Source organism: Anguilla anguilla, chromosome 17 (assembly GCF_013347855.1).
Source record: "Anguilla anguilla isolate fAngAng1 chromosome 17, fAngAng1.pri, whole genome shotgun sequence".
In the NCBI taxonomy this organism is placed as follows: Eukaryota; Metazoa; Chordata; class Actinopteri; order Anguilliformes; family Anguillidae; genus Anguilla; species Anguilla anguilla.
Window position 1 is genome coordinate 32,088,512 of NC_049217.1, and position 13,905 is coordinate 32,102,416.

Genomic DNA, 13,905 nt, shown 5'->3' on the forward strand with positions numbered 1-13,905 from the left:
CGTGCATCTTTATTTTACTATGAACGGGACTGCTAGTGAGGGACAGGAGTGATAAAGTGTTTAATAGTGTTAAAAGGGGGAAATTTACATCCTTTTAATGTTCTAAGTTAGGGGTATCAAACTGAATCCCGAGGGGCCACAGTGTCTGTGTTTTTGTGGTTTCCTTTCAATGTGCTGCCAGTTAAGGCTTTGAGAACAAGGTGTGTGGGTGGATTCCTTTGCCAGTCAATGATTTAAATGAACCACTGGTGCTGAGAACACCCCAACAGGCACTGCGGCCCTCCAGGACTGGAGTTAAACCCGCACACGCTGCGGCCCTCCAGGACTGTAGTGAAACCCGCACACGCTGCGGCCCTCCAGGACTGGAGTTAAAACCGCACACGCTGCGGCCCTCCAGGACTGGAGTTAAACCCGCACACGCTGCGGCCCTCCAGGACTGTAGTTAAACCCGCACACGCTGCGGCCCTCCAGGACTGAAGTTTGACACCTGTGTTCTCAGCATATAAAACATTTTGCTGAAACGCACGCCGAAACTATGGAGACGTTTCTCCTCGTTTCGCCTCCAGTGAAGCTGGATGAAATTCAAGCCCTGGCCTTCATTTTAGTGGCCTCCTGCTTTCAGTATGTCTGCCATTAATCTTCTCTGGAAAAGTGGTCGTCTCCTCCCCCCGACAGGTGTAGCTCTCTCCGTGTGTTCAGTTCACCAGGCAGTCGGTGGAGGCACTACACTCAAAGGCTCAAGAAAAGGTGGGGTGTTGCAAATAAATATGGATTTGATTTTTATATATATATATATATATATATATATATATATATATATATATATACACGCACATATATACAGTTGGGGCTATGGTACAACAGAAAAGCAAGCTTCTTGAATAACCTCTTGAATAGTCCTATGGCAAGCACCACCACATTTGGGAGTTTCAGTGCACTGGTTGAACCCATTACAACCTGCAGCTCTTTTGGGATCGTGACACATGCACATTAGGCCTCCAGGAGTGGTTTGTGTGTGTGCAGGCACTTGTAGTATATACAGCTATTATTATACTTGGTAGGTCTAAATGTTCCACATGATCTGTTATGAGCATTACTAAGTAGTAACTGCAAGTTCAGCAATGCTGAATGTTTCATAACATTATGACCCCCATGGGTGAGATGTGTGTATGAGAAAGGCTTGCCCATGGGGGGTAATATTTCAATCTTTCTTCATAGTAAGTGCCAAGAACAGGTAATGATGCTTTTTAAAGTCTTCAAGGTTCATTAAAATCATACAGTATGTATGTAAATACAGTATTTTAAATTTTAAAGCACTAAGCACTTATGTAATTAGCTAAGTGAAGTGAACCCTCAACCACCCAGGTGCAGAACAGCCACTTTAAGATTATTTCTCCTAAACTGATAAAACCTAATGCATAGATGGGAGTGGTTTCCAAACACGTGAACTTCATTTGCAGGGTAAAAGGATTCAGCTATATACCGACAGCTGGCACAATTCTGCTCTGTGGCGATCCTTTGGGTCAGTATGGGATTTGAACTGTTTGCACAATGTACTTGACCCATAACTATAAATTAGATTTTTAAAATATTTATGCAGAATATTTTGGAGGTCGATGGTCTTCCTGTCTTTTCTGCTAAGATGATGTTTCGGTATATGGTACCTGTGAACAGATGAATTAGACCTTTAAAAGACTTATTTTTAAACTGATTGTTGACCACATGGTCTATTTTTCAACGGTGGCATGTAAGCCTACTGATGTCGTTTGTGCAGTAGGCTGCAATTTAGCTGTGGTTACGCTGTTTCTAAGAGTGTGCCCCCTACGGGTTAAAGCAGGCGTACACAATAGTTCCCCGTGTGGCGAGGAAAGGAATGCTTCAGGTAGCGAAAGCTTGTTTGTGAACTCATTTTTCTTTACTAACGTTCCCATTCCTCTTATGTCTTGAATTATAATGCCAAGTGTTACGAGGTTTCATACACGTATTTTACCTTTGACTTTAACTGTAGCGAGTATGATTAAACTGTAAGCACCTAGCTTGCCCGACCGTATCTGCTAAATATTTGCCAGCTTGACACCTTTCAAAAATGGTTGCGCTGAGGTTTACTGAAGCCACACGCTGTTATTCGAAAAGTAACCGCTAGAGGGTAGCGCTCTTCTGTAATAGGAGGAAGTCGTTACAGGGGAAATAACGCCGTGATACTCGGATAGAAAGAGCGCAGTTTGTGTTCGTGTGGATGTGTGAGAGTTGTGATCTGAAGAAATTTGCAGCTAGAGTTGATTTTATTCATTCCACTCTTACTTTAGTTACCATACGTTTTCTCATTTAGCTAGCTTGTTAGCTAGACAGCGTGCAGGCTAGTTTTTCACCTCAATGTAGGTGGCTAACATTTAACGTTAGCTAATTTACCTAGCTGGATAGCAAGCTCTTCCTCGTTCGCTGATAAATCCGGATGACTGGCTCCCGTTGAAGAATTACACACCACAGCGATAGCTGGCTAACTAGCTATCAGAAACGCACATAGCCGAAACGTTATGGATAGCACAGGGGAAGAGTCAATCGGTGGTACTGGGTTGTCCAGCGGAACGAATCAGGGCAGCGGAACAGAACAGTTGTTGCCGAGTTTAGGTAATTCTGTGCAGGATCACTCGAGCGGGGCTAACCCTGGATCGCCGTCTCCAGCAGCAGCTGCAGAGACCGGCCTAGCCGTTATGGCTCCGGGCATTGCAGATATGACCACTTCTTCGGTGGGAAGCGGGTTTGGCACTGCTATAGGTGTCCTTGGTACGGCAGTAGGCACTGCCATTTTGGCACCGTCTTCTGCCACCGCGACAGTTTTACCACCGAGCATCGGTTTGGGGGTCACCGGTACTCCGAACTTGGCCGGGGCAGGTCTCCTGTCCCATATTCACTCCACTTTCTGGGATCCGACTGTAAGCACCGACTGGGACAACGAGAAGCCATCCCAACAATGTGTTCTCCGGATAAAAAGGTACATTTCAATATCTGACCTTGTGCTTACTGGTGTTTCTGCGTGTATGTTTAAGACCATTTAACGTTGGTTAGCTATGTACTAGCTAGACTAACGTTAGCCAGCTACGAGACAACTTTGATCCTAACACCTCAGTTTGTAATTAACATCAACGTAACAGATGTTTAGGAAATGCAGCTTTTTGGAAAAATAGAATAAATATGTATCAATAGCTGTAAAGCGAAGCTCCGGTCGTGTTGATTTCACGCACATTGCGGCCAAAGGCCACCAAAAATCCGCACAAATCGTGTAGCCTAACATAGGAAACAGTGAGTAGATGGGACTGAGTTGGCGGAGTTACTTTCTGTATTCCGCCCCATACTGAACACGCACTTGTTTACACTGCATATCGGTAGATTTAGCGCTGAACTCTGGACATCCATCGTGGATTTACTAGCCCTACCTGTGCTAACATTAAATTTTCCACCTTCAAACACTTTTATTTCTGAAAGCATTGATGTACATTCTCATGCTTCCTCTGTCTCCTAATGTTGTAGGATTATGTATTTTTACTGTCGGTTGTGACGCTGATGACATCAGCTCTTCTCGTTGCCTAAACCTTTGTGTGTGCACTTTAAATAAGTCACTCAGGATAGGGGACCTGCGAATTGCCTGAAGGTAGACGTGAGACGTCAACGAGGCCTCTGCAGATAAATTCAGTGGCGCTACGAACTGAAATCCTACAATGTTCCCAGTGGTGTTTCTCTTACAAACCTGAGTGATCTGCAGCCTCTCTCCTGGGAAACCTCAATGTTATGTCACTGCCATAATGTTGATTTATCATTATAGTTAGAATGACATGGCGCAATTTTAACATTGTTTTCGTTACTTGATCTTCTGATTTTGGAAACATGTAATTCCTGTGATTTCTGATAGAAAAGTCCGTATTTTCAGGGAAGCAGAGAGAGTTTGGTTTTGTTTTCAGTGATCCAGACTACGGTCTGGACTTCCCCTCAACAAAAGTATTAGAATGAATGAAAAGCAGCAGCTCAGAAAGTACCTGTCTATATAAGGTCATTTCAGTAGAGGGTGTCTATCTATTACATGACCTGGCAACTTGTTCCATGTCCTGACAACTCTCTGTGTAAAGATAAAACTTCAGCATATTCATACTGAATTCACATTCCCTAATGTCCCACCAGTGTCCCACAACTTTGCCTTCTAAGACTGTCAAGTCAGCCGATTTGCCAGGGGTTTTTGATCATGTGTGTGAGATGTCTGTTCTCTTTCTCTTTGTATCTGTAACTTCCTTTCTCTTTCTCACTCTCTCTTCATCCTGCCGGCTTGTGCTCTCTCTTTCTGTCTTACTTTGACTCTGCAGGGATATTATGTCCATCTACAAGGAGCCCCCTCCTGGCATGTTTGTAGTTCCTGACCCCCTCGACATGACAAAGGTAGGCCCAACTCCTCAGTAGACCACCTTTCTCCTTTGGCTGCAGTTCATAGCGTCACTGCCCAGACATGTTTGCTGGGTGTCTGTTTGGCTGCTTATCTCATTGAGATTGTAGCACAGCAAATGCTTATGGATGCCATATGAGTCTTATTGCTGGTAAGCTGGGTTATTTAACGGCGTCGTAATTAACCAAAATAACCTTAATAGGAGGTGCTCTGTTGAGGGCAGGTTGTTCAGGATTGTAGAAATGGCTGCCTCTCAAAATGCCTTCAGACAGCCTGGAAAGAGACTGCAGCTCTCTCTTTTTGAACTTTCCTGGAAAACCACAACCTCTAGCAGAAATAGTTTATTGTGCACCTCTTCTATAATGTCATTTTGAGCTGCGTTTCTATGTTAGTTACATGAACCAGCGGTTGTTGTGAAGGTACCACATGATTTATATGGTGCACAGGTGGCCTATCTGAGGCAGTGATGTCACTGGACATATTCAGCTTAAGTTGTGTCTGTAGCCAGTAATGCTCTGTCCGTTTGTGTCTGTAGCCAGTAATGCTCTGTCCGTTTGTGTCTGTAGCCAGTAATGCTCTGTCCGTTTGTGTCTGTAGCCAGTAATGCTCTGTCCGTTTGTGTCTGTAGCCAGTAATGCTCTGTCCGTTTGTGTCTGTAGCCAGTAATGCTCTGTCCATTTGTGTCTGTAGCCAGTAATGCTCTGTCCGTTTGTGTCTGTAGCCAGTAATGCTCTGTCCATTTGTGTCCTACCCCACTAGATCCACGCTTTGATCACGGGACCCTTTGACACACCTTATGAGGGCGGATTCTTTCTCTTCCTCTTCCGCTGCCCCCCGGACTACCCCATCCACCCGCCCCGCGTCAAGCTCATAACCACGGGCAACAATACTGTGCGATTCAACCCTAACTTCTACCGCAACGGCAAAGTGTGCCTCAGCATCCTCGGGTAAAACAGCGCCCCCTGCTGCTGTGGATGACTTTTGTTTGCACCAGTTTACATGTAAAGACTGTGTCTTCTCGTGTTGTAATATGAAAACTGTAATAAGCTTCCTCTGAAGTGTGGATTTAGCCTGAGTTGGCACTACACATGCCTGCCTTGCTGTCCATAACCTTTGACCCTTGTTGTGCGTGGTTCCCCAGGACCTGGACTGGCCCGGCATGGAGCCCTGCTCAAAGCATCTCCTCAGTGCTCATCTCCATCCAGTCTCTGATGACGGAGAACCCCTACCACAACGAGCCTGGCTTTGAGCAGGTGGGCTGGAAGCCAGACACCAAGACCTGGAGCTCGGCTTCAAATGAATACACTGGCATTCCACTGTAAACTACGATACCCACAATGCAACACAGAACTAGTACAGCCACCACTGCATTTATGAAGAAAATACAGTCCACTGTACACATTAGAATATATGAAATTTCAAGGTGTACAAACTAAACATATATAATTGTTTTTTTCATGTGTGTGTATTTGTTTGTTCTGCTTGCACCTACTTGTGTCTTGGTCCCGTGTGTGCGTGTGTGTGTCTGCACGTGCGTTTGTGCTTGTGTGTATACGTGCGTGCGTGTGTTCGTGCGTGCGCGTGCGTGTGTCTGTGTGTGCGTGTGTTCATGTGTATCTAAGGAGAGGCACCCAGGAGACAGTAAGAACTATAACGAGTGCATCCGCCATGAGACACTGCGTGTGGCCGTGTGCGACATGCTGGACGGAAAGTGTCCCTGCCCTGAAGCGCTGTGGTGAGTCATCGCCCTCTCCGCGTGCCATCTGTGCCCTCCTGTATGCCCTCCTGTATGTCCTCCTGTATACCCTCCTATGTGCCCCGCTCTGTGCCCTCCTGTGTGCCCTGCTCTTTGCCCTCCTGTGTGCCCTCCTGCGTGCCCTCCTGTGTGTCCTCCTGCGTGCCCTCCTGTGTGTCCTCCTGTGTGTCCTCCTGTGTCCTCCTGTGTGCCCTCCTGTGTGCCCTCCTGTGTGTCCTCCTGTGTGCCCTCCTGTGTGTCCTCCTGTGTGTCCTCCTGTGTGCCCTCCTGTGTGCCCTCCTGTGTGCCCTCCTGCGTGCCCTCCTGTGTGTCCTCCTGCGTGCCCTCCTGTGTGTCCTCCTGTGTGTCCTCCTGTGTCCTCCTGTGTGCCCTCCTGTGTGTCCTCCTGTGTGTCCTCCTGTGTGCCCTCCTGCGTGCCCTCCTGCGTGCCCTCCTGTGTGTCCTCCTGTGTGTCCTCCTGTGTGCCCTCCTGTGTGTCCTCCTGTGTGCCCTCCTGTGTGCCCTCCTGTGTGTCCTCCTGTGTGCCCTCCTGTGTACCCTCCTGCGAGCCCCGCACTGTGCCCTCCTGTGTGCCCTCCTATGTGCCCTGCTCTGTGCCCTCCTGTGTGCCCTCCTGCGTGCCCCGCTCTGTGCCCTCCTGTGTGCCCTCCTGCGTGCCCCGCTCTGTGCCCTCCTATGTGCCCCGCTCTGTGCCCTCCTGCGTGCCCTCCTTTGTGCCCCGCTCTTCGCCCTCCTGTGCGGCCTCCTGCGTGCCCCGCTCTGTGCCCTCCTGTGTGCCCTCCTGTGTGCCCTGCTCTGCGCCCTCCTGTGTGCCCTCCTTTGATCCCCGCTCTGTGCCCTCCTGTGTGCCCCGCTCTGTGCCCTCCTGTGTGCCCTGCTCTGTGCCCTCCTGTGTGCCCTCCTTTGTTCCCCGCTCTGTGCCCTCCTGTGTGCCCCGCTCTGTGCCCTCCTGTGTGCCCTGCTCTGCGTCCTCCTGCGTGCCCTCCTGTGTGCCCCGCTCTGCCAAGCGCTGCCCTGGAGACTGCTTAGCAACGCTAGCGCTGGGTGCTAATGTCTTTTAGCCCACACTCACTCATCACACAGTAAAAGGACTAACAAATTAAACAATTCAACACTTCACTCTGTGTTATTTGTTTTTACACAGCATTTGATTTTGATTGGGGAAAATGATCATTTTCAGCGATGGTTTTGCGCTCCACACCACAGTAGGCCATGCGGTGCAGCAGAGCGCGGGAGATTTAACCTCCTGGACTGGGGTCGTGCAGATCACTGAAAAAAAAATGACTGTGGTGTCTGAGAGTTGCTCGGTCTTGGGACCAAGACTTTCCTCTTAGTTTTCAGTGTGCTGTATGACTGAGACTTTCCTCTTAGTTTTCAGTGTGCTGTATGACTGAGACTTTCCTCTTAGTTTTCGGTGTGCTGTATGACTGAGACTTTCCTCTTAGTTTTCGGTGTGCTGTATGACTGAGACTTTCCTCTTAGTTTTCAGTGTGCTGTATGACTGAGACTTTCCTCTTAGTTTTCAGTGTGCTGTATGACTGAGACTTTCCTCTTGGTTTTCAGTGTGCTGTATGACTGAGACTTTCCTCTTGGTTTTCAGTGTGCTGAAAGAAAGATTGTGACTCCCCTGTTGGTTCTAAGTGTGTTGAAAGACTGAGACTCCCCCCCCCCGGGTCTCTGGTTTCCTTTGTAGACTGAGACTGCCCTCTCAATGTTCTCTGATCTGATAGACTGACTCCTCCCCCTCGTGACTCTGTCTCTTCTTCTGTTGTATTGTGCAGGAGCGTGATGGAGAAGTCCTTCCTGGAGTACTACGACTTTTACGAGGGGGTCTGTAAGGAGCGCCTGCATCTTCAGGGACAGACCATGCAGGTAATGCATAGATTGAGTTACCATGGCGATATGCCCACAGCACAGATTCGGAGCGGGTGAAAGAAAAGACCATGGAGACGTGTCCAGCCTGGTGTAGATCCTGCTTTTTACCCCCTCTGAAGCTCATGATTACACAATGACCCAATCATTTTCTCAACTGACAATTAGGATTTTACACAAGGTGTATTATCGCAGGAATTCAAAATAAATGCATTCTACCGCTAAACGATGAGCACGGTAATAACTGCTAACCGTAACGAATAACAATTGTTTAGGAGTTTGAGACCCCCATTTGACGGCTAAATTCAGGCTTTTAGGAATAGGTCAGGGCTTTCATTTTCCACTTTGGATTTGGCATGTCCAATAAGAAATGTTAGTTTTTTTACATTACTCCTCTTTAAAAGATTAAACCATAAAGATTAAATTGCTAATGTGCATGTGAAATTATAGCAGTAATAACAGTGACCTCAAGTGCCTTGTAATGACTGGCTGGAACAGTCAGAACCCTCCACTGTGGTGAGCGTGGGCCTTTGTTTGGGTCCTGCCAGTCGATCAGTAAACCTCCTTAAATAATTCACCCTGGAGGCCCGATCTGAACCGCCCCCGATAGTGCGGGAAGTTTGAGGGAGCGAATGCGCGAGAAAATGGCCGCTTCCTGGGGCGTGGTGATTGGCTGGGGGCTGTTACGGTGACGGCCATCCCGGCTCTCTGTTTTCCGTGTGCCAGGACCCGTTTGGGGAGAAGAGGGGCCACTTCGACTACCAGACCCTGCTGTCGCGGCTGCAGGCCACCCAGCAGCGGCTGCGGGAGAAGTGCCGCCTGGAGGACGAGGACGGAGACACGGATTCGGACTCCAGCTCCTCGGGGACGGACCCGGACAGCCAGGGCAGCTCCGGACCCCCGCCCAGACCTTAACTGGCCCCCCCCCCACCTAACCCCCGCCTGTCCGCTTCCTCTCCGGCCTCAGGACTGCAGCTTAAATGGCGTGGGGTCAGTGAGGGGGGGCAAGCGGGCCCTTGGTCTCCCCTTTTCTGTTCAGGTTTAACAAACTGCGCCTTGTTTTGTCCCCCCCCCCCCTCCACAAACTACACTAAGTACTGAAAGGGTTAATGAGGACTGGTGGGTGTGGCTCTGATAAATGGGCGTGGCTCTTCAGCTGAACTGTGGGGCCTGTCTTTTTGGCTTTTCTTTCAGCCCACAGAAAACAGGGCAGAGGCAAAAAAATAAAGAAATGTAAAAACCAAACCCTTGGGTCCCTGTGGAGCCCTCTGTGGGACATGCAGAAACCAGCAGCGACTGTGTCCCCCTGAGGAGGAGGAGGGAGGGAATCAGCTGGTTATGAGCCGCTCTGTTAGGGAGTCAGCGCTGGTTATGAGCCGCTCTGTTAGGGACTCAGCGCTGGTTATGGGACGCTCTGTTAGGGAATCAGCGCTGGTTATGAGACGCTCTGTTAGGAGGGAATCAGCGCTGGTTATGAGACGCTCTGTTAGGGAGTCAGCGCTGGTTATGAGACGCTCTGTTAGGGAGTCAGTGCTGGTTATGAGACGCTCTGTTAGGGAATCAGCGCTGGTTATGAGACGCTCTGTTAGGGAATCAGCGCTGGTTATGAGACGCTCTGTTAGGAGGGAATCAGTGCTGGTTATGGGACGCTCTGTTAGGGAGTCAGCGTTGGTTATGAGACGCTCTGTTAGGGAATCAGCGCTGGTTATGGGACGCTCTGTTAGGGAATCAGCGCTGGTTATGAGACGCTCTGTTAGGGAGTCAGTGCTGGTTATGAGCCACTCTGTTAGGGAATCAGCGCTGTTTATGAGCCGCTCTGTTAGGGAGTCAGCGCTGGTTATGAGTCGCTCTGTTAGGGAATCAGCGCTGTTTATGAGCCGCTCTGTTAGGAGGGAATCAGCGCTGGTTATGAGCCGCTCTGTTAGGGAATCAGCGCTGGTTATGAGACGCTCTGTTAGGGAATCAGCGCTGGTTATGAGTCGCTCTGTTAGGGAATCAGCGCTGGTTATGAGACGCTCTGTTAGGAGGGAATCAGCGCTGGTTATGGGACGCTCTGTTAGGGAGTCAGCATTGGGTATGAGCCACTCTGTTAGGGACTCAGCGCTGGTTATGAGACGCTCTGTTAGGAGGGAATCAGCGCTGGTTATGGGACGCTCTGTTAGGGAGTCAGCATTGGGTATGAGCCGCTCTGTTAGGGAGTCAGCGCTGGTTATGAGTCGCTCTGTTAGGGAGTCAGCGCTGGTTATTAGACGCTCTGTTAGGAGGGAATCAGCGCTGGTTATGAGCCGCTCTGTTAGGAGGGAATCAGCGCTGGTTATGAGTCGCTCTGTTAGGGAGTCAGCGCTGGTTATTAGACGCTCTGTTAGGAGGGAATCAGCGCTGGTTATGAGCCGCTCTGTTAGGGAATCAGCGCTGGTTATGAGACGCTCTGTTAGGGAATCAGCGCTGGTTATGAGTCGCTCTGTTAGGGAATCAGCGTTGGTTATGAGCCGCTCTGTTAGGGACTCAGCGCTGGTTATGAGACGCTCTGTTAGGAGGGAATCAGCGCTGGTTATGGGACGCTCTGTTAGGGAGTTAGCATTGGGTATGAGCCACTCTGTTAGGGAATCAGCGCTGGTTATGGGACGCTCTGTTAGGGAATCAGCGTTGGTTATGAGCCGCTCTGTTAGGGAATCAGCGCTGGTTATGAGACGCTCTGTTAGGGAATCAGCGCTGGTTATGGGACGCTCTGTTAGGGAGTCAGCGCTGGTTATGAGACGCTCTGTTAGGAGGGACTCAGCGCTGGTTATGAGACGCTCTGTTAGGAGGGAATCAGCGCTGGTTATGAGACGCCCTGTTAGGGAATCAGCGCTGGTTATGAGCCGCTCTGTTAGGGAGTCAGCGCTGGTTATGAGACGCTCTGTTAGGGAATCAGCGCTGGTTATGAGACGCTCTGTTAGGAGCCAGACGAGCAGCTCAGACCAGTGGGCACGCCCCTGTGACGCCACACAGTTCTGCACTTCTGTTGTTGTCTTTGTGTTGTTTACTTTTTTGAACAAGAAAACCAAATCCCATCTTTGAGTCGCAGGAAAGATTATGAATTAAACTGATTATACTTTTATTTGAGAAGGAGCAAGGGAAATGTATGTAGTGTGCATGCTGTCACAATTCTCTCAAACCTGAAAGCTGTCTTCATTTTTGAGTAAAAGTAAGTCTTAAAGATGTCGCGAAGCGTAGAAGGACTTCGTAGACTTGATTGGTTAGCTTTTTGTGTTTTTGTTACAGAGAATATTACTCTCTCCTGCTGACCTCTTGTCAGAAGCCAATGCCAGCAAAGACATGGACCTGGATATGTACAGTAAAGGTAGCCGCTGTTTGTGAGTTGATGTTGATATTGACATTTCCTGACAGACAAAAAAAAGGGGCAGCGTTGCTGGCTACCGGAAGTTAAGCAGCCTTTCAGCTACACGTGGATAAGGCGGCACCCCTGGTTTGAACCCAGCTCTCCTACTGCCCCCCAACAGAAGCCTTTTTGGATATTAAAGGGGCAACCAAAAGAATCATTTGCAGACCCCGGGGTAGGGGCTGGGACAGTGGGCTCACATTGGATTCACAGCCTCTATGCTTATCAATCCGGATGCAAAGTTAAAGCCAAAGATGACAGTCTTGGTAGCTGGTGATGGTGGCGGGGGAGGACATTTTCTGTATTCTTTACTCTGCAATAGCTTGGCACTCTGACCGTGTCCTGTTTGCTGCGGGTGCCAGTTGCTGATGCGTGTTTGCTAGTGCTCCTTTAGCATGCGGCGGTTTGATTTGGGCGTGGCTTTAGATCGACCGAGAACAGGATCGTTTTGATGCCCCTTCCGGGCTCTCTGTTGTCATTGACAACAGCGCATGTTGCTAATGGAGGCTGCGTTGGCAGCTGCGCATGGCTTTAGCCTCAGCCTGTTTAACGACTCAAACGTGTGGATTCAGACCTCCTGTAAAATGCACCGGGGAGATGTGTGGTTTACCTCTGTCCAATCGCGCGAAGACGACTCGACTGCATTCACACACCGGCTGACCACTGCTGTGGGTACGTCTCTTACCCCCCCTGCACTGAAACTCAGCACCGCTCTCAGTCAGTTCCTGGGGCGGTATGGCCTGATTGGCCGTCCGTGCTCGTAGCTCAGACTCGCTCTCAGACTCGCATTCAGACTCCCGCTCTCAGACTCCCGCTCTCAGACTCCCGCTCTCAGACTCCCGCTCTCAGACTCCCGCTCTCAGACTCCCGCGCTCAGACTCGCTCTCAGACTCCCGCTCTCAGACCCCCGCTCTCAGACCCCCGCGCTCAGACTCCCGCTCTCAGACTCCCGCTCTCAGAATCCCGCTCTCAGACTCCCGCTCTCAGACTCCCGCTCTCAGACTCCCGCTCTCAGACTCCCGCTCTCAGACTCCCGCTCTCAGACCCCCGCTCTCAGACTCCCGCTCTCAGACTCGCTCTCAGACTCCCGCTCTCAGAATCCCGCTCTGACGGCAGGCTGGGTTGGGCAGCGCTGGGCTCTGCTGGGTTGGGCAGCGCAGGGCTCTGCTGGGTTGGGGAGCGCAGGGTTTTGCTGGGTTGGACACAAGCCTGTGCACTGATGGTGTGGGGGGGGGGGGGTGGCACAGGATGTTCTATGCGTGATGTGCAAATGTTTTCTCTCATGCCTTACTTGCCCCATTTCTATCTCTCTCTCTCTCTTTTTGTTTAAATTGCTTAGCTATTTGTTCAGCAGAACTGTGCCAAATACAAAAAACATTTGGGCGTTTGCATTTGAAGTGACATTTTTAGTTTGTTTGACATTGTCAAAGACTGAAAAAAGTGCATTGTGTTTTAAATATTTAAATTCTTTCTCAAAAGCATGGTTTCTCCATTTATGTTTGAAATTGTTAGCAGATGTTCTTGGAATACATTTGTAATTTCAAATGCTTCCATCAGATGCTTTTGAAATTCATATCATTTACACATCTATGGATTTAAGGTTAGATTAAAAATGAACCTTGGTAACTTAACATTGTTTTCACACGGTAATAATTACAGGTGTTTCTCACTCATGGTCATTCTCTTTGAAACAGATTTTTTTCCCCTCTCTTTTTGATCAAAAATTGTGATCCTAACTTAGCAGTAATGCATAATTTCTGGGAAAATGGGAAATTGTATCGTATAAGACTGAGTGTATTCTCATACATTCCAGTACTTTCTAAATGTATTTTCAAATGTGTTTCAGATACTATACATTTGAGACCCCATATTAAACAGCGAAGGGTGAACTTTAAACATGCCTGACTGAGGGCAGGGGAGAAAGGAAGCCTGTTCCAGGACCTGTATTTATTTTTTTCTTTTGCTCAGATTCTGATATGTGTGAGTGCGTGAGTGCGTGAGAGAGTGGGTGGGTGAGTGGGCAAGTGAGCGGGTGAGCGGGTGCGCGGGCGGGCGGGCGGGAGGGCGGCTGGGCGGGTGAGCGGGTGGGCGAGTGAGTGAGTGGGTGAGTGAGTGAGTGGGTGAGTGCGTGAGTGAGTGAGTGAGTGAGTGGGTGGGTGAGTGGGTGGGTGGGTGAGTGAGTGGGCGAGTGGGCGGGTGAGCAGGTGGGAGGGCGGGAGGGCGGCTGGGCGGGTGAGCGGGTGGGCGGGTGGATGGGTGAGCGAGTGAGCGGGCGAGTGAGCGGGTGCGCGGGCGGGCGGGAGGGCGGGAGGGCGGGTGGGCGGGAGGGCGGGTGAGCGGGTGGGCGGGTGAGCGAGTGAGTGAGTGGGTGAGTGGGTGAGAGCATGTGTGTTCTCTTATCCTACGCAGTGTCAGCACCCTATTGTGGGTTTAAGCCGGTCTCCGTTGGTTCCTTTAGATCTCTAA

The 13,905-nt window shown here is 49.7% G+C and overlaps 2 protein-coding genes across 4 annotated transcripts; both read left to right on the forward strand.

Annotated features, from left to right (window-relative positions):
- The first annotated feature begins 2,147 nt into the window (after nt 1–2,147).
- On the forward strand, nt 2,148–9,302 carry ube2z (ubiquitin-conjugating enzyme E2Z). The gene is made up of 7 exons (XM_035398657.1): nt 2,148–2,992; nt 4,353–4,425; nt 5,189–5,376; nt 5,571–5,682; nt 6,052–6,164; nt 7,967–8,057; nt 8,784–9,302. Exons 1-7 carry the CDS (start codon nt 2,535–2,537, stop codon nt 8,970–8,972), a joined length of 1,224 nt encoding a protein of 407 aa, XP_035254548.1. The 5' UTR covers nt 2,148–2,534; the 3' UTR covers nt 8,973–9,302.
- Nucleotides 9,303–9,363: 61 nt separating this feature from the next.
- Nucleotides 9,364–13,070, forward strand: LOC118216969. 3 transcript variants are annotated; one of them, XM_035398654.1, is made up of 2 exons: nt 9,364–10,877; nt 10,977–13,070. In XM_035398654.1, exons 1-2 carry the CDS (start codon nt 9,396–9,398, stop codon nt 11,115–11,117), a joined length of 1,623 nt encoding a protein of 540 aa, XP_035254545.1. In that variant the 5' UTR covers nt 9,364–9,395; the 3' UTR covers nt 11,118–13,070. The 3 variants fall into 3 exon arrangements, with proteins under 3 accessions (XP_035254545.1, XP_035254546.1, XP_035254544.1); XM_035398655.1 differs by having other exon boundaries at nt 9,364–10,607; nt 10,842–13,070; XM_035398653.1 differs by having other exon boundaries at nt 9,364–10,285; nt 10,358–13,070.
- The last annotated feature ends 835 nt before the right edge of the window (nt 13,071–13,905 follow it).

Coding starts and splice junctions, on each gene's coding strand:
- ube2z (XM_035398657.1), top strand. CDS start 2,535: ATGGATAGCACAGGGGAAGAGTCAATCGGTGGTACTGGGTTGTCCAGC. Junction 2,993..4,352: donor TGTGTTCTCCGGATAAAAAG/GTACATTTCAAT, acceptor TTGACTCTGCAG/GGATATTATGTCCATCTACA. Junction 4,426..5,188: donor ACCCCCTCGACATGACAAAG/GTAGGCCCAACT, acceptor CTACCCCACTAG/ATCCACGCTTTGATCACGGG.
- LOC118216969 (XM_035398653.1), top strand. CDS start 9,396: ATGAGCCGCTCTGTTAGGGAGTCAGCGCTGGTTATGAGCCGCTCTGTT. Junction 10,286..10,357: donor GTTATGAGTCGCTCTGTTAG/GGAGTCAGCGCT, acceptor CTCTGTTAGGAG/GGAATCAGCGCTGGTTATGA.